This window comes from Nomia melanderi, chromosome 1, assembly GCF_051020985.1.
Source record: "Nomia melanderi isolate GNS246 chromosome 1, iyNomMela1, whole genome shotgun sequence".
In the NCBI taxonomy this organism is placed as follows: domain Eukaryota; kingdom Metazoa; phylum Arthropoda; class Insecta; order Hymenoptera; family Halictidae; genus Nomia; species Nomia melanderi.
This window is the reverse complement of record NC_134999.1, coordinates 22,769,223-22,789,277: the sequence shown is the minus strand read 5'-3', so window position 1 is coordinate 22,789,277 and position 20,055 is coordinate 22,769,223. Positions and strand designations below refer to the sequence as shown.

The 20,055-nt window shown below is 33.8% G+C and overlaps 1 protein-coding gene across 2 annotated transcripts in view; it reads left to right on the top strand.

The window, feature by feature from the left end:
- LOC116433267 (paired box protein Pax-6) overlaps window positions 1-20,055 on the top strand; it is a 161,278-nt gene that overhangs the window by 43,747 nt on the left and 97,476 nt on the right. For both annotated transcript variants that reach the window (XM_076367638.1, XM_076367633.1), the window contains exons 3-4: window positions 9,647-9,812; window positions 11,080-11,260. In XM_076367638.1, the coding sequence (XP_076223753.1) occupies window positions 9,647-9,812; window positions 11,080-11,260 (347 nt within the window). The remainder of the gene's footprint in view (window positions 1-9,646; window positions 9,813-11,079; window positions 11,261-20,055) is intronic.

The following is a 20,055-nucleotide window of genomic DNA, read 5'->3' as shown; positions in this document are numbered from 1 at the left end:
ATTTGCTGTTGACGGTTTGCGTGTTGTTCTTCGCTGATCGATCGGAGTCGGATTTCATGGGGTTGGGTAATTATGCTGATGGTTTGGTCGATGGGCGGAGGGGAGGGGAGGTTTTGATGTGGGTTGATGGGTTTTTGTTTCCTTGGTGTTTGAGATGTGAATGTTTCGTTTGGTTTTTATGGGGTTTTGGGGGTTATGGAGGAGATTTATTAGGGATTTGGGTGATTTTGGAGTATGTTATGGGGGACTTGATTTTGAGCAAGTTTTTGTTACAGTGTTACTGTCAATCGGTTTTAGTTTTAAAGGTATTCGTTAAAGTGTGAATAATCGTTTGATTTCTTACTGATTTGGATGATTTTGGAGTATTTTATGGGGGATTTGATTCTGAGCAACTTTTTGTTATATATGTTGATACCGTTCGGTTTTAGTTTTAAAGATATTCTTTAAAATATGAATAATCATTTGAATTGTAAAGTTGGGGTAATTGTATGACACATGATTTCTTACTGATTTTAGTGATTTTGGAGTATGTTATGGGGGACTTGATTTTGAACAACTTTTTGTTATATATGGTGGTACCATTTAGTTTTAGTTTTCCAGATATTCGCGAAAATATGAATTTTTGAATCCTGAAGAAATAAATTAAATATAAATTCTAAATAAATTATCTACTAAATAAATAAAATAGTGTGATATACACATATACAAATTTATAATATAAAATAAATTAAATATCTAATAAATAAATTCGTGTAATAAACACAAAAGGAAATTTACAATATAAAATAACTTAAATGTCGAATAAATGAATTAGTGTAATTTACACAAAAATAAATGTATAATATAAAATAAATTGGTGTAATATAAACAATTGAAAAATTATTGATACTTTTACGAATTGATTACAAATTTTCACAAATCCTAGAGTGCTTTAATTTTGGGCTCTTAAAATTTAGGACTTATAAACAAAAACAATAACGTTGTAATCATTCCTTTTATTCTCATAAGTGACTGAAATTTAATTACTTCATATTGCATTTCCAAAAGTATTTGTTGGCCTTTTCAAATTTGAGCCCTATGAATAAAAAAAACAACATTTTAATCATTCTTTTTATCCTTACAAGTAATTGAGAGTCATATTTCAACTTTTTACTTCAATTTTTTTATTACATCATATTACAATTCCAAAAGGTCTTTTGGGCTTTCAAAATTTGGGCCCCACAAACAAAAATAATAACATTTTAATCATTCCTTTTATCCTCACAAATGACTGAGACTCATATTTCAACTCTTTAATTCAATTTTTTTACTATTTCATAATGCACTTCCAAAAGTTTCTGAAATTTGGGTCCTACGAACAAAACCAATAACATTTCAATCATATTTTATCCTCACCAGAGACTGAGAGTAAAATTTCAAACTTTTCCTTCAATTTTTTGATTATTTCATACTGCATTTCCAAAAGTTCTTCCGGGCTTTCAAAATTTGGGCCCTACAAATAATATCAATAATATTTCCATCATTACTTTTATTCTCATAAGTTACTGAGAGACACATTTTAAACTTTTCCTTCAATTTTTTAATTATTTCACACTGCATTTTAAAAAGTTTTCAAAATTTGGGCCCTACGAACAAAACCAACAACATCTCAATCATCTTTCACCCTCACAAGAGACTGTGAGTCACATTTGTAAATTTTCCTTCAATTTTCTGATTACTTCATACTGCGTATCCAAAAATTTCTTAAAATTTGGGCCCTACGAACAAAACCAACATTATCTCAATCAGCTTCCACCCTCACAAGCGACATAGTCCAAGTCACCTCGCGGTACGCTCCGTCACAGAAACGCCGTAGTACGATTAATGTGAAAGTCGTCCGCGGTCAATATTTGAGGTGCATTTAAAATGGCCGAAAAGCAAACCAGATAGATCGGTCGGCTGTCCTCTTTATCCTCTCGAGCGATTATCCTCGGTGGTGCAGAAACGTTCACCGCGAGGTACTCGAGGCCAAGTGGGCATCCCTTGACTCCTCCCTCTTCGAAGTTGAGGAGCATGAAATGGTTCCAGGGGGTGTCTTGTTCATTCATCCTCCGGAAACACTTCTGCGCAGACCCGATTCAGATACCAACAAGCCGCGCCGCGGAGATGAACCGACCTTAATCGCCTGTAACCGTTTGTCGTTTCACTTCGGAATGCATTGTAGCAACTTTCCCGGCCGTTTCCACGCTTGTTGCGAACTCCCGGGAACTTCCAAGCAACGAACAATTGCTGCTGGCACAATGACGTAAAATGATGTGTAATGAGCACTATCGATGAGAGATTTGTAGATTGAGATGACGAGATGGATGATTTGGATGATTGTTTTTTTTTTGAGAGAGATTGATGGAGTTGGAATATGGAAATAATTGTGTTATGGTGAAGGGAATTTTGATGGTAAAGTGAGGTTTGGTGTAATTGTATTGTTATGGGATTATGGGTAATGGGAAGGTTTCATGGAGTATAGTTGGGAAATAATCATGGTGGATGATTATTTTTTTGGATAGGTTGATGGAGATGGAATATGTACATAATGGTGTTATGGGGATTTGTGGTGTATGGCGTGAAGGAAATTGTGATGGTAAAATGAGATTTGGTGTAATATTGTATTTATATGGGAAAAATGTTACGGAGTATAGTTGGGAAATAATCATGGTGAATGATTAATTTGTTCTTATGGGTTAATTTGTTGAAATTGTGAGAAATGTAAGAAAAATAGTTTCTTTGGAATTTTTGAACTATTATTAAGTAAATATTAAATTAAATACAGTTGAATTTACTGTAAATGTAATAAATATAAAAAAATATTTTCTTTACAATTTTTGGTTGAATTATAAACAATGAAAGAGTAAATACTGAAATAGTTACAGTTGAATTTACTATAAATATAATAAATATAACAAAAATATTATCTTTGGAATTTTTGGATGAATTATAAACAATGAAATAGTAAATATTAAAATAGTTACAGTTGAATTTATTATAAATGTAGTAAATATAACAAAAATATATTCTTTGCAATTTCTGGAGGAATTATGAACAATGAAAGAGTAAATAGTAAAATAATTTCAGTGTAATTTGCTATAACAAAAATATTTTTCTTAGAATTCTTGGACCTTTTGAATTACAATCATTTCTTTTTCCAAACAGTCAACTTCCATGACCAATAATTCTCCAGAACAAATCACGAGAAATCTGCCATAACAAGGATCAATTAGTGTCTAAACAGTAAAAATTGTATATTCTTATACCAATTCCACAAAAATAGATATGAAGCATGATTGCTATGAACTACGACGTTAAGGTTATAGTTATAAACTATGATAGTTGTGAACTATGATAGCTATGAACTATGATGTTAGAATTATAGTTCTGAACTACGGTAACTATGAACTATGGTATTAAGATCACAGTTGTAAACTATTATATTAGGATCATAGATATGAACTACAAGAACTATGAACTATGATGTTAGTATTACAGTTGTGAACTTTGATAACTATCAATTATGATGTTAGGATTTCAGTTGTGAGCTATGATAACTGTGAACCATAACGTTAGGATTATAATTATGAGCTATGATGTTGGGAAAATAATTGTTAATTATGATAGTTGTGAACTATGATATTATTATCATAGTTATGAACTACGATATTAGGACCATAGTTGTGAACTATGGTAGTTATGAAACACGATGTTAGGATAATCATTGTGAACTATGATAGTTGCGAGCTGTGATAGTTGTGAGCTATGATAGTTGTGAGCTATGATGCTTGTGAACTATGATGGTTGTGAACTATGATTGCTGTGAACTATGATGTTAAGATCATATTTGTAAAATATGGTAGTTACAAACTATGATATTAAGATCATAGCTATGAACTACGACATTAGGATCACAGGTGTGAACTACAATAGTTATGAAATATGATATTAAGATGCTAGTTATGAACTATCATACAAGCCATGATATCAGATGATATGTGATAATCATAATCATAATATCACAATCCCAGTTCCCTCCAATCACAAACACTAACCCACCCAAATAACACAATTACCACATCCCACTCCAAAAGAAAAACCCTCAAGACTCACGAATAAATATAACGACAAAAAGATACCGCGGCGCCGGGGGAAACTGATAAAAAGCAACGAATAAGAAGCCAGTCGGATGATAAATGCGCCGTCTCAGCCGTCGCGTCAGCGAGGCTCTGTTTCTCGTTTGTAAACGGGCTGCCCTTTTTCCCGTCGGCTGGCGCGCTATCGACAGGAAGAGGAACGTTCGACCGCACTTTATTTATCTATCCATTTATCTTCCGCTAAGGATCCGAGAAATTAGCAGCAACGCCCCGCCAGAAAAAAACAGGCTATTATCATCGGTCTCATTTCGCCGGCGGATTCCTGGCCGCGGATACAACTCGCGGCTGGAATGAGAAACAAAAGAGTGATCAATTATCGATCGAACGAGATTCCGCCGGGGCGATTTATCATGCTGTCGCCGGTTGAGGAGTACGTTGCATGAATCTTGACGCGGGAAACTCGGAGGTTAGGTCTGAGGAGTGAAAATTTGAGAAAGTTATGTTGGGGGTGGTTTTGGGGGATGTTTTGGGGTGGGTTAGGAGAATTTTTAGGTGAAGTGGGTGAGTGAATATGGGGGTTTGTAATGGGGAGGTTCTTGGGGTAGATTTTTCAATAATAGAAATAAATATTGTAAATAATTTTGATTAGGTTATGTTACTGATGTACGTTAGGATACTGTGTTGAGTAATAAAAATAAATATTGTGATCAATTTTTATAATCCTTTTCTTCTATTTTTATTTTTTTTTAATATATGACTTAGACCAGTTGAATATTCATGGGTATATAAAATGACAACGTTCTTAGGGTAGTTCATCGTATAATACAAATTTAAATTTATTACTCAACAATCCCATTAATACATCTAACATCACACACTCCCATCGATCACAAGCAAACAGAAAGCAACAGAATCTCACAAGGAGAATTACACTCTGAAAATCTAGAATCAACATCACACTGTCACTACCAAACAACATTTAAATTTATTACTCAACAATACCATTAGTACATCTAACATCACACTCCCATCGATCACAAGCAAACAGAAAGCAACAGAACCTCACAAAGAGAACTACATGCTGGAAATCTGGAATCAATATATCATGGCGAACCGTTCGCCTATTGATTCGTCAGCTTGTCGAGTCTGTCAGTTGCGTCCGAGAGGAATAAAGATCGGAAAAGGAGGTTAGGGCGACGACTTTTTTTTCCGCGGAGACAACGGCTGACAAAAATTTCCAGACGGGGCTAATTCAATGCGTCGGCTGGTACGTGGAAATTTATATGGGAGATTTACGATCGCGCGCGATCGGCGAGGGGTGGCTCACGCTCGATTGACTTTCGGAAAAAGGCCTAGCGCCCGGATCGCAGGCGAATTTCGTATGCACGCGGCTAGGTAGGCTGTGAGCGCTCCCGTTCTTTGGGAGAGGGGCCGGGTGTTTTGGAACTGTTGTCGCTGACTCGGGCTTTTGGATAGTGTAAATGAAGTGGGGAGAAAGTATTTTTGGTTATAATTCATTGGAAAAGTGGAAAGAAAATATTTTTGTTTATAATTCCCATTTTGTTTATAATTCATTAGAAAAGTGTAAAGAAAAAAGTTTTTGTTATATTTGTTATGTTGGTAGTAAATTTTGTTGTAATTTTTTTTAGTGTTTGGTGTTTTGTTCTTTATGGATTATTATAATAGTGTAAAGAAAATTTTTATTTATAACTCCCATTTTGTTTATAATTCATTAGAAGAGTGTAAAGAGAATAGTTTTGTCGTATTTGTTATGTTTAGGATGAATTAACTAATCATGGTGTGATTGTTTTCATAATTGTAATGATGGAATTGTTTTATTGTTTATAATTCATTAGAAAGTTGTAAAGAGAGCATTTTTTGTTATATTTGCTACGCTTGTGGTGAATTATACTGTAATTCTTTATTGTTTACTGTTTTGTTATTTATAATTTATTAGAAAATTGTAAAGAGAATATTTTTGTTATAGTTGTTATGTCTTTGATGAATTAATTCGGGAGAACAAAGTGTTATTCATTTCTAAAAAATCTAAACTAATTATTACCTTCCTATTATCAATCGTTAACCTTCAGAGTAAATGTAGCCATAGAATAAATATCCAAATTGTTTCTTTCCCTATTAAATTATTAACAATAAAATAGTTGTGATTATGGTTTAGAAATAAATCATAGAGTAAGATAGTAGTAGTATAATAGAAAATTTTAGCTTTTCTTCCAAACTGTCTAACAAAATGCAACTAATAAGTCAAGGGGATAACACCCTCCTAATAAATTAATTAGTAAATTAGTAAATTAGTTGAAACTAAAATAAAAATTTAATTAACCAGTACTCTGTAAAATTAGAAACAGTAGCACTAGAAATACTATATAATATAATATAAATATATAATATAAATATAATACAAACAATATATATAATATAAATATAATATAAACAATATATATAATATAAATATAATATAAACAATATAAATAATTAAAATACTATTTATATATATAATAACCTTCGGAGTAAATGTACACATAGAATAACCATCCAAATTGTTTCTTTCCCTACTAAATTATTAACAACAAAACACTTATGCTTCCAATTTACAAACAAATCACATAATAAGAAGGTAAAGTAGAAAAAAATGTCCTCTTCTCCTACAAATTGTCACAAAATGCAACAAATAACTCAAGGGGTTAACACTCCACCCCACCGAGGCAGCAGCCAAAGGGCAACAAAGAGACAAACGGGAAAAAATGCCAAGGGACAAGTGTCGCGGCGCTAAGGGTCGAAAGCAGCGAATTATCGAGTCTCGAATGCCGGGCCCTTAACGAGCGATAATAACTCCGGCAAATAGCCTGCATCTCTAGAACGCTAGTTTCCGTCCATTGTGACCGTGACCCCAAGACAATCGCAGCCCACACGTACACACGCACGCCACACGAGCGAAGGGTCTGATTCTGTTTATCTACGAGCGAATAATATGGTACGAGTGTCGGCCGAGGGTACACCTTCCGAACTGTGACCCCGCGCATTAACTGCGTGATGAAGGGGCGCGCTCGAGTGGGCTTTCTGCGAGAACGTGTTTTGATATTGTAACGTTTGTATTAAATATCGGGAGGGTGGCGGTTCTAAGCCTGCCGTTTATTGAGACGTCATTAGAATATATTTTACAAGTGTTATCGTAGTATTACAGATCATGACTATCATAGTTCACAATTGTGATTATGATACCGTAGTTAATAACTGTTATCCTAATATTGTGATTCATAACTATCATAGTTCACAACTATTGTCCTAATATCGTAGATCATAACTATTATGTTTCACAATTATTATCCTAACATCATAGTTCGTAACTACCATACTTCACAACTATAATCCTACTGTCATAGTTTACAACCATAATCCTACCATCATACTTCAGAACTATATCCCTAACATCATATCATTCATAAGTATAATCCCAATATCAATAATATTGTTCACAACTATGATCTCAATATCATAGTTCATAACTATAATCACAACATAAATAACAATGTTCACAACTATAATCATACCATGATACTAGATAACTATAATCCTGCCATCATACTTCACAATCATAACCCAATCATCACACTCCTCAACAATCCACCAAAAACTACTACCACCATACTCATCTAACAACATACTTCCCCACTTAACTCCATCGAAATTCCAATCCCAAATTCCAAAACAACATATCAACCCCCCCACAAATCAATGCCCAAAAACCACCCCCAACCCCCCAACTTCGTCACATGTCTCATTTCAGAAATCCCATTCCCAACACAGCCTTCCTTCCAAGAAGTCACCTGAAATCCTCTCGATCATCCCCCGCATCAAAGACAGACTCCACAACGGTTTCCACCCCCGAAAAATTGGGGCGTGGCAGGTCTGCGACACCATAAGTCGAAACCGTCTCCTTCGCCACGGGTGCAGCGGTACAAAAGATCCGCGAGGACCCTGACTTTTCGAACGCAGCCTGTCGTGTGTGCGTCCGCCTTGTCACCGACACAATGAGTCCGAGATTATCTACGATGGGATTCGCTAACATTACAGCCCCCTCCCCTCGAACCGCCCCCCAACCACCCCAGGCAGAATCCGCGTTAAGAAAGGAGACGTTCTTTTTTCTCTTTCCGGCTGTTCCCCTGACTCCGTTGCGCCGACGTGTCTAAAGGGGGATAAAAAACACGTGATCTATAGCGATAGAAGTATTATTCGTGAGAAGCGTCTTCGGGGGCGGAGAGACGCGTTTAAATTTTTCACGGCCCTTATAGGAACGATCGTGGCGAATCGATGAGACGGCTTGGGAGCTGTGTGTGAGGGTTTTGTATGATTTCGGGGGAACCCCGGTTATTAGAGCATAGGTGCTTCCGGTGCTTGGGAGTTTGGTGTTGGGTTATGGTGGATGTTTTATGGGGTTCTTTGAGTTGTTGAGTTGTTATGTGTTTGCCGAGTGTACTAGATGAAATGAGATTGTCATTTTAATATTATTGTTAGTGTTGGGATTATAGTTGTGAAGTATGATGGTAGGTTTATAGTTGTGAATATTATTGTGAATGTTGGGATGATGGTTGTGAAATATGATGGCACGATTATGGTTGTGAACTATGATGGTAGGGTTATAATTGTGAAGTATGATGGTATAATTATGGTTGTGAACATTATTTTTAATGTTGGGATGATGGTTGTGAACTATGATGGTAGGGTTATAATTGTGAAATATGATGGCAGGATTATGGTTGTGAAGTATGATGTTAGGATTATGGTTGTGAACTATGATATTAGAATTATAGTAAAAATTGTGATGTCATGATTATAGTTGCGAACTATGTTGTTAGGATTATATTTATGAACTGTGATATTAAGTATACAGTTGTGGACATTATTATTAATATTGGTATTACAGTTATGAACTATGATATTATTAACTATGATGAACTGTTGTGCTAGGATTCTAGTTATGAACTATGATTTATGGTTACAGTTAAATAAAAAATAAAATTTCCCAGTATACTCCTAACATTTAAAAATAATTTTCCTTTACCACAAATGCAATTAATGAATAGTAAACTAAATAATCACTAACTGATTTCCATGATCATAATGACAAAATTTTCCAATATACCAGTAATATTTCCAATATTATTTTCGAGTAATATTTAAAAATAATTCTTCCTCGACCAAGAATGCAATTAACTAACACCGTTTCACAAAGCATTAAAATATGTCCATGATTTTCTTGAAATAATACTTTCCAGTAATATTTAAAAATAATTCTCCCTTTACCAAGAATACAATTAACGAACACAGTTTCACAAAGGATTGAAATATGTCCATGATTTTCTTGAAACAGTATTTTCCAGTAATATTTAAAAATAATTTTCCCTCTGCCAAGAATGCAATTAACGAACACAGTTCCACAAAGGGTTAAAATGTGTCCGTGATTTTCTTGATGACGGATAGCCGTCTGATTCCGTTCGTTCTCTTTCTAGGTCACAGTGGGGTGAACCAGCTGGGGGGTGTGTTCGTCGGCGGTCGACCACTTCCCGATTCGACGAGACAAAAGATCGTCGAACTAGCGCATTCCGGCGCACGACCTTGCGATATTTCCAGGATACTGCAGGTCAGCAATGGCTGCGTTTCGAAGATTCTTGGAAGGTTGGTTGAAATATTGCTTGTTTTGGAACTTCGGGCAACTCGAACCGTCCAAGTTTTAACCCCGGTTTATTATCGAAAGCATGGTAAACATTACCTCATCGCCATATTTATTAGGTTGTTACGTATGAAATATTCGATTTTTTGGTTAGGTTGAAATAAACAATGTTATGATCATATATGATCATTGGATTGGATGATGATTTAAGTGGAACAGTTTCCTTTAATATATTATGTTGTGATGTATGAAATATTTTATTGTTAGGTTAGGTTGAAATAAACAAAAATTTTTTTGGTAATCAATGTTTTTAATTGAAATAATGTTCATTGAATTATACAGATTCATTCGAACAAGCTTCTAGCTTTAAATATCTGGCGAATATGGGGATGAGGTAAAGTTTCAGTATTTCAGTAAAAAAATGATATAATGATAGTAGTAGTATTGTTGATGCTAATGAATGTGATATAGTAATTATCATAGTGTAGTTGCCATGAAAGTGTGTTCATCTAAACTGTACTATTCATTGACAAACGAAATTATGGGTGTAAAGACGAGTGTTTATTTAGAGTAATGGTGAAGAAGAAATATATAATAATATAATAAATAACATAATAAATATATAATGTAATATAATAATATAATATAATGATTTAATTATATTTTATTATAATGATATTATCATAATATGTTATCATAATATTATATCATACTACAATACAATATACTATGTTATAATAATCATATTATCATAATATATTATCATAATATTATATCATACTATATTATGCTATATTATATTATTACAATATTATTATATTATCATTATTATTATTACATAATCATCAAACAAATCTGAACATTTGGAAAATTTCTAATACTTCTTCAACATTTTCTAAATTCACAATAGCCAAATATCTGCAAAAACAATTTTAGAAATTTTTCACATGTTCAGAGTTGCTTTTATGGGAACTTTAAGTTGAAAGAATTATAGAATCATATTCCAAATCCCCATAAAACCAATCTGACAAATTTCCAAAACTTCAACATTTTCTAAATGCAACCCAAAAATCTGGGAATACAATTAATCAAACATAATTATACAAGGACTCTATTGTCAACATATACAATTATCTATAATTGTCGCAAGCCCAGTAAATTTTCGATGAAAAAGAAAATTATGAAATGAAAGTATCAGTTTCCATGAACATCGACATTATACCAATAATAATTCCATCTACCGTATTGTACTGCAAAATATTATTGCTGCAGGTACTACGAAACCGGATCAATCAGGCCCAGGGCTATCGGTGGTAGTAAACCACGCGTGGCTACGGCGGAAGTCGTGAGCAAAATTTCCCTCTATAAAAGCGAGTGTCCATCCATCTTCGCGTGGGAGATCAGAGACCGTCTGCTGCAAGAGGGTGTCTGCACGAACGACAACATTCCCAGCGTGAGTACAAATTATTCCGTTAGTAATCGGTTTTTAGTTTTTAATCAGTTATTTTTTGTAGGATGAATTCTTTGTGATATATTATTTATCATATATGTTATTTATGATATGAAGGCTCTGTAATATAAATTCTGTGTAATATATTATTCATGATATTCTATTTATATGACATATTATATATATTATTAAGTCTTTATGATATATCATCTATAACATAAATTTTTTAAAATATAAAGCCTTTATGATATCTTATTTATGATATACATTTTTTATAACATAAAGTCTTTATGATATATTATTTATAATATACGTTCTTTATAATATAAAATTGTAAGTTGCAAATATGTACAATATTTATTTATTTCGGAATAGTAATTCCGACAATTGCTCAACGCTGAAGTTCCAACAATTTATTAACATTGGAACTGCGATAATTTCTCAACGCTGAAATTCCGACAGCTTTTCACGATTGAAATTCCAAATTTGTCAACATTCAAATTCCGACAGCTTTTCATCATTTAAATTCCAATTTATCACCATTGGAATTCCAATTTGTCAACACCGAAGTTCCGACAAGTTGTTAACATTGAAACTCTAATTTCTCAACACTGATATTCTGATACTTTATCAACATTGAAATTCTGACTACTTTTTATCATTGAAATTCCAATTTACTATCATTGGTATTCCGACAAATTTTAAACATTGAATTTCCAAGTTCTCAACATTGAAATTCCGTCACTTTATTAACATTGAAATTCCGATAATCTATCAACACTAAAACTCCGACAGATTTTTATCATTGAAATTCAAATTTATCAACATTGGAATTCCAAGTTGTCAACATTGAAATTCCTACAATTTATCAACATTGAAATTCCAATTCGACAACATTAAATTCTCAAGAATATCTCAACACAAAACTCCCAACAAAATCTCAACCCGAAAATCAATCGAGGTTTCTCCACGCATGCAAAACAGAAACACGTTTCCATAGATAGGAAAGGAGGGGATGGAAATCAGTTTTCTGCGAGGTGGTTACGAAACCTGTACACATTGCCCGATGAAATCTCCGGGCTGGCAAGGAGGCTTAAGTTCCATCGTCGATTCGCCAGCGAGTGCAGTCTCGTGAATCGTCGACTTTTATTTCCATCTGTTTTCACGATATTCCGTGGAATTCAATTGCAGGGGCTTATTTGAAATTTTGATTGAATGGGAATTTGTTTTTCGTGGCGGGAATAATGCTCGAGCGAAAGGTAACGTGGGCATTTGAGAAATTTCAATGGAATATTTGCTTCCTTGATTTATAATAATGTTCTGTTTGATTTTGAATTGAATTGAGGAGATTTCTTTGGAATTTTATTATAGTTTGAATATTGAGTGATGGAGGGAAATGTGATTTTGAATTAAATTGGAGAAATTTTGTTGAAATTTTATTATAGTTTGAATATTGAATAATGTTAGAGTGATATATAATTTTGAATTAAATTAGGGAGATTTATTTCAAATTTTATTAAATTTTCAATGTAAAATAATATTAGCATAATATTACATAATATTATTATGTATTCATATTCCGATCGTATTAATTTCGTACTGCACAGATTTCGTTATAATCACGAACAAAAATTAAGAAATTGCAACACTGAAATTCCAATTCATCAACATTGGAATTCCAATTCATCAACATTGGAATTCCAATTTATCAACACTGAAATTCCAATTCATCAACATTGGAATTCCAATTTATCAACACTGAAATTCCGACAACTTTTAAACATTGTAATTCCAATTTCTCAACATTGAAATTCCGACAATCTATCAACATTATTTATATAATTTTGTTTATGTTATTTATTGACGTTATCTGATAAATATTTATATTTGAATGAATCAAGATTATAAAAACTTTTCTCAATACTTTAATAAACTACAAATTATTACTCAGTATAATTTAAATTTTTATTCAATAAAATAAACTCTCCTAAATTTCACTCGATTATATAATTTTTATTAATTAACTTTCATACTTTCAAAGTTTAATGTCATTGCAATTTGAAAGTCACAGAATATATTATAGTTTGAATATTGAATAATGTTAGAGTGAAATATAATTTTGAATTAAATTAGGGAGACTTATTTCAAATTTTATTAAAATTTGAATGTAAAATAATATTAGCATAATATTACATTATATTATTATGTATTCACATTCAGATTTTTTTATTAATTTCTTACTGCACAGATTTCGTTATAATCACAAAAATTAAGAAATTGCGAGGGGCGGAGGGGGGTAGCTTACGGATCAAAAGGAAATTTCCCGTCATCCCCCGTTTCTTCGATCGGGCCGCGACTCGCACGCGAGTTGACGGCAGGGTCGCTTCCCATGGTGGTCCCTCGTTGCCATGGATATTTGCATGCGTCCAATAAACGGTGGCTAAGGGGCTCTCGACTCGGCCGGGGTAAAAAGCGAAAGAGGGTCGCTAAATTCTCTTTTCCTCCGGGTCGCCGCTCGCCGAGCGGAGAACAGAGCGCCCTTCTTCGGCCGGGTTCTTTCCTTCGGCTTTCTTTCCCTCGCGCCTTCGTAATGGGCTCGAGGTGTACGTACACCGCCACCCTACAGATGCCTCGACAGGAATGACGGGAGGGAGGGATGCTGGGGCGGTTTTATCGGAACTGGCGGAGTTAACTGTCGCCGGCTGGGCTATCGGGAGATTGCTTCGGTGGGTGTTGAGGAGGAGGTGAGGAGTGGTGATGGGGTTTTTGGTTGATGTTGATTGAGGAGGTTCACGTTGAAATTAGAAGTTGAAAATGTTGAGATTCCAAGATGTTCACATTGAAATTCTGACAGGTTGTTAACATTGAAATTCCGAAGTCTTAACATTGAAACTCTGACAAGTTGTTAACGCTGAAATTCCAAGTTGTTAACATTGAAATTCCGACAATTCGTAAACATTGAAATTCCAAGTTGTTAACATTGTATTTCCAAGTTGTTTACATTGAAATTCCAAGTAATCAACATTGAAATTCCAAGTTGCTAGCATTGAAACCCCAAGTTGTTAACATTGAAATTCCAATTGCTCATCACTGAAATTCCGACAACTTAACAACATTGAAATTCCAAGGTCTTAACATTGAAATTCTGACAAGTTGTTAACACTGAAATTCCAAGTAGTCAACATTGAAATTACAATTTCTCAACACAGAAATTCCGATAATTTTACAACATTGAAATTCCTAGATGTTAACATTGAAATTCCAAGTTGTCAACATTGAAATTCCGTTAATTTGTCAACACTAAAGATCCAAGTTGTTGACACTGAAATTCCAATTGTTCAGCACTGAAATTCCAACAATTTATGAACATTGAAATTCCAATTTCTCAATATTAAAATCCCATTAAGTTGTTAATATTGAAATTCCTACTGCTCAGCATTGGAATTCCAACAATCTATCACCATTGAAATTCCAATTTCTCAAGATTAAAAACTCAATAAGTTGTTAACATTGAAATTCCGACAATATACTAACACTAAATAAATCGTCAGGCAAGATGTCCATGAGTTTCGAATTTAATTTAGTTTCATTTTCCATCAGACTGCGTTCGTTTCAATTCTAAAGTTGTTATTTTCCTGTTTTACTTTTGTTCGTTATGCCCACTTTGTTTCGGTATCTTCTATCAGAACAAGATTTTCAATCTTCCATTCTAAACGAGATTTGTCCAGACTTCGTTTCTGCGAATTTGAATGAATTCCTCTTGTTATTATATGATAACAGCTGCCGTTTGTTCAGGTGATTTGTTTTCTGTTGTCCAGGTGTCAGCAAACGAACAACGCATAGGATATTTATTACGTTGATCGGAAAGTTCCGTTTCCTTCAGAAAAAAAATAATTCTTTCTCGAAATTAAATTGTTTATTCATTTGCATTCAATATAATTTTTTTTATTGCAAACCATACGATAGCTGTATAAATATATAACTGTGTAGATATGTAACTATATAACTATTTAATTATAGAAATATAGAAATATAAAACTATATAACTATATAACCATGGAACCATGGAACCATGGAACTATAGAACTATAGAACTATAGAACTATAGCACTATAGCACTATAGAACTATACAACTATAAAATTATAGAACTATAGAACTATAAAACTGTAGAGCTACAGAGCTATAGTACTATACAACTATATAACTGTGTAACTATGTAACTATACAACTACACAACTATACAACTATACAACCATACACTGCAACTCAAATCCACCATCCCCCCAACACCCATCACTCAACTCTCAAAACCCTTCACAAAACCCAAACCAAAAACCACCCAAAACCCCTCAAACCACCAAACCTCACGATTATCGCATCCCAAATAACCATCCCAATCCACCAAACCACCATCCAACGAATTCCATCGTGAAACCCAACACCATCAGATTTCCTAGCGCAAGAAAAATAGCTCTCACCGTGATTCTCCTTTTACTTCCGATTCGTTCGATCTACTTCCCAACCCCGCCCCCTTTTTCCCCACCCCCCGCCCCTCCTACGTCGGCGTGTTCCGAGCCGACGTCGACGCAATAATTCTCGAGCGAACTGTACATAATGGAATATTACACGGGCCATTAAAGAAACGTTAATCTTAGCCACAACAAGTTCAGAAGCGCTTACAGGATGCTCAAACGCGGCCGGGATTATACTTTGTGCTCCGGCTTTGATCCTGATTCGCCCCGGAGGCACTCTCCCGACCCCGTGCAATTTGTTAAACCGTTAAATTCCGCGATCGTCTCGGCCCGCGCCGGGACGGGGGCAGCCGTGGCCGTTAATTCGACGGAAGTTAACCGGTTGAATTAGGATTGGTGCTGGGAGATATTAGAATGTGGATGGATGTTGGAATGTACAGTATTTTTGGGGGATTTGACTGGTGTAATTATAATTTTGATTGTAGCAATGTAAGAATTCTAATTTCTGTTGTATTAGAATTAAGCTGATTTTAATTGTATCAAGATTAGGATACTAATTTCAATTGATATCAACATTGCAATATAATTTTAATTTACAATACAGACTTGCAATCCTTATTTCAATTTACAATACTGACTTGCAATCCTAATTTCAATTATAGCAGCTTACAATCCTAATTCTATTAGTGTCAACATTACAATTCTAATTTCTATCACACAATTCAATTATATCAACATAATTCCTAATTTCTATCGCAAAATTCAATTATATCAACATGCCAAACAATTTTCAATTGCATCAACATACAAATCCTAATTTCCATTGTATCAACATTACAATTATCAACATTACAATTCTAATTTCAATTGCACCAACATCCCAATCCTTACTTCAATTGTATCAACATTACAGTTATCAACATTACGATCCTAATTTTAATTGTACCAACATTCCAATCCTAGTTTCAATTCTATCAGCATTACAATTATCAACATTACCACCCCAGTTTCAATTCTGTCAACATTCCAATCCCAATTTCAATTCCATCAACACTCCAATTTCCATCGCACCACTCCACCCAAAAGACCATCTCACCAACACCGCAAGAAACAGAACTCCGACCTAATGAAAGTAAGCCTCGCCCGACAAAATGGCGCGCCCATCCGTCTTCATAAAGCGCGAAACACCGTAGGAATGAAATCGATTTGAAAACGTCGGTGTCGCTCGAACGGCTATACATTCCCTTCCACCGTGCTATCCTTCCGTGTCCTCGCGCGCGCGCGCGCGCGCGGAGCGGGGAAGTGAAACGCGAAAGGTAGAAACGGAAAGGAGGAACGAGCGTATTCCGAGCGGGTCGCGGTGATTGAGGGAAATTTCATTATTCTCAGACATTACCCCCGTTATTGTAATGCCATCAAATTGGATACGCTTCGTACACCCCGTAAAACGGCCGGAATATCCTTGAATATCCCGAGCGGCGGGTTGCCGCTCCTTGCTCCGACGTCGGCGAGGCAAGGAATAAGCGCGGGCGGAGAGCGAATTCCTCGGGATTTCATCTTTTCGCTAATAAAGTCGGCTTCGAGAATGTTTTTGTTGAATGGTATTCGGTTTTGAAGGTGGTTCGGAGATTGGTTGATTCGTGGTTGATGATTGATGCGTTGAATGTTGTGAGAATCGAAATGGTTAGTTTTCGGTCCTTTTTAGTATTTTTGATAAGGTATACGTTATCAATCGCAAGTTTTTAGTAATAAAGTAGGTTTCGACAATGTTTTTGTTGAATAATATTATAACTGTTGATTATTTGATGGATCGGTTGATTTGTGGTTGATGATTGATCCGTTGAAAGTCACAGGAGTTGAAATTACTTATTTTTGGTCGATTTTGGTATTGTTATTTAGGTATACATTATCAGCCAGAAGTTTTTGCTAATAAAGTAGGTTTCCACAATGTTTTTGTTGAATGGTATTGTGTTTGGAAGTTGGTTGACGGATTGGTTGATTGACTGTTGATGATTGACGCGTTGAATGTCGCAGGAGTCAAGACAGCTAATTTCAGGTTCCTTTTAGTATTATTGATAAGGTACATGCTATCGTAGACAATAATAAACTACATTTCAGAATTAACAATATCTTCATAATCATCGTACATTATTCTATAACTTTCACATTATTGATAACTGTAACTATATAATAATTATCTATAACTACATAATAATCATCTATAACTTATATGTTCAAATTTGACAAAACAATATCTACAGGGTTAATTTCAATATTTTTATGTAAAATATAGGATTGTAGGTGTCAGAAGGAAACGTGTTAAGTAGCAAAGATAACAGCAGGTCTTAAAGCAACATTGTAACTTTCTTTAAGCAAACCAGCCGGGTTATTCCACGTCAGCCAACCGGTTACACAGGCTACGTGGGTTGGAATGTGACGCCAGCGTTTCTTTTGCTCTCACTCCTCTTCCCCTTTTTCTGCTCGCGATTATCTAACAACTTTGGCTGCAGAGATTTATGGGCGTAAAGGTTTTTTTACTTATTTACAAATAGAGAAAAATGTGATATATGTAATAGTTATTTTGAATAGAAATTTTTAATTAATTATTATTATTATATTTGAATAATAATATAAAAATGATAATTAATTATTCTTATATATTTGACATTTAATTTAATTATTATATATTGTTTTAATATATGTATTTAAAATCGTTTTATGAAATTTTGAAGTTAATTAACGAAGAAAGTATGTTAGGTCAATTTTTAACTTATAAACCAAATATAATAATTATATGAAAATATGAAAATATAATGAACAATCAGTTAATGTCAAAAACACATTTTTCTAATTTTTATAATGACGTAGAACAGGAAAATTAAAAAAGATTATATTTCAGCAACTTTTGAATGCGACTGTAGTCTGTGCACTGTATTATACTATACAGTTGTTTTTAATCAAAATTATATGTATCTAATATCACAAATTTTTTAAATTAATAGATAAAAAATTGAATGCCAAAAAGACATTTTAATGTTTAATGTTTAATGTTTCAACAACTTTTGAATGCGACTGTAGTTTGTGCATTATATTATATTATACAAATATAATAATAAAATAAGAAATTATACTTGTTAAATTACTAAATCAAAAACAGAGAAATGAAAAAGAATAATATTTCAGCAACTTTTGAATGCCACAGTAGCCTGTGCAGTGGTCGATGGGTGTGTTCGCTACGCGATGCAGACATTCCCATCGCGCCGAGCGTTAAACTGAGCTTGCTCGAATATTTCAGCTCGTCATTCGAACATGTTGGATTCGCTCCGCAATTAGTTGCGGTGTTACGCAATTAGTACGTCGGATTTTTAGTGGGTGTTATTCTTTGTATTGTACAAATACATATTAGAGATTAGAAAAATATATAATAATTTTTGACAATATTTTATAACAATTATAAACTATGTTTTAGAATTATTATATATCTCTAATAATAATTATAATTGTTTTAATATTGTTCAAATACATATTGGAGATTAGACAAATATATAATAATTTAAGAAACTATTTTCTATCACTTATAAACTATGTTTTAGAATTAATAATGTTTCTAGAATTATGATACACTATTAATAACAATTATAACTATTTCTTATTATACAAACACACATTAGAGTCACAAAAATATATAATAACACTACAAACTATTTTATAACAACTATAAACTATATTTCAACATTAATAATGCCTTCAAAATTGTAGCTCCGAAACCACAATCAGACTCAACTTTAATAATTGTTTAAATTATCGAATTTTTTTAACGGATTATTGAATTTTTTAAATGTTATTTAATAACTGTTTAAGTTATTGAATTTTTTAAACGTTGTTTAAAAATTGTTTAAAAATTCAAAATCAATAAAATCCAGTATCCAGTCACAAATGACAGATCACTCCAAAAAACTCGTTTCCAAAATTCTACCTTCAAAACACATAAACAGCATTTCAAAAAATTAGTTAAACAACATTCAACAACTTCAATTATCCATTAAAAAAATTCAATAACCACAAAACCTCGAAAATCACTCGGAATAACTCTGAATACTTTAGAAAACTGAAAAATCCGGCCGCGCGACTGATCGAACTCATGTTCCGCCACCATAAACATTGTTGACAACAATCGCAACCATCCGAGTACCTCGTAAACAATCGTCGGAACAAACTATTTTACAACAATTATAAACAACATTTCCCAGTTAATGCCGTCTCCGGCATTGAGCAACATTCGAAAAATCCAACGATCCATCGATCCGTCGAGTTCCCGGCACCC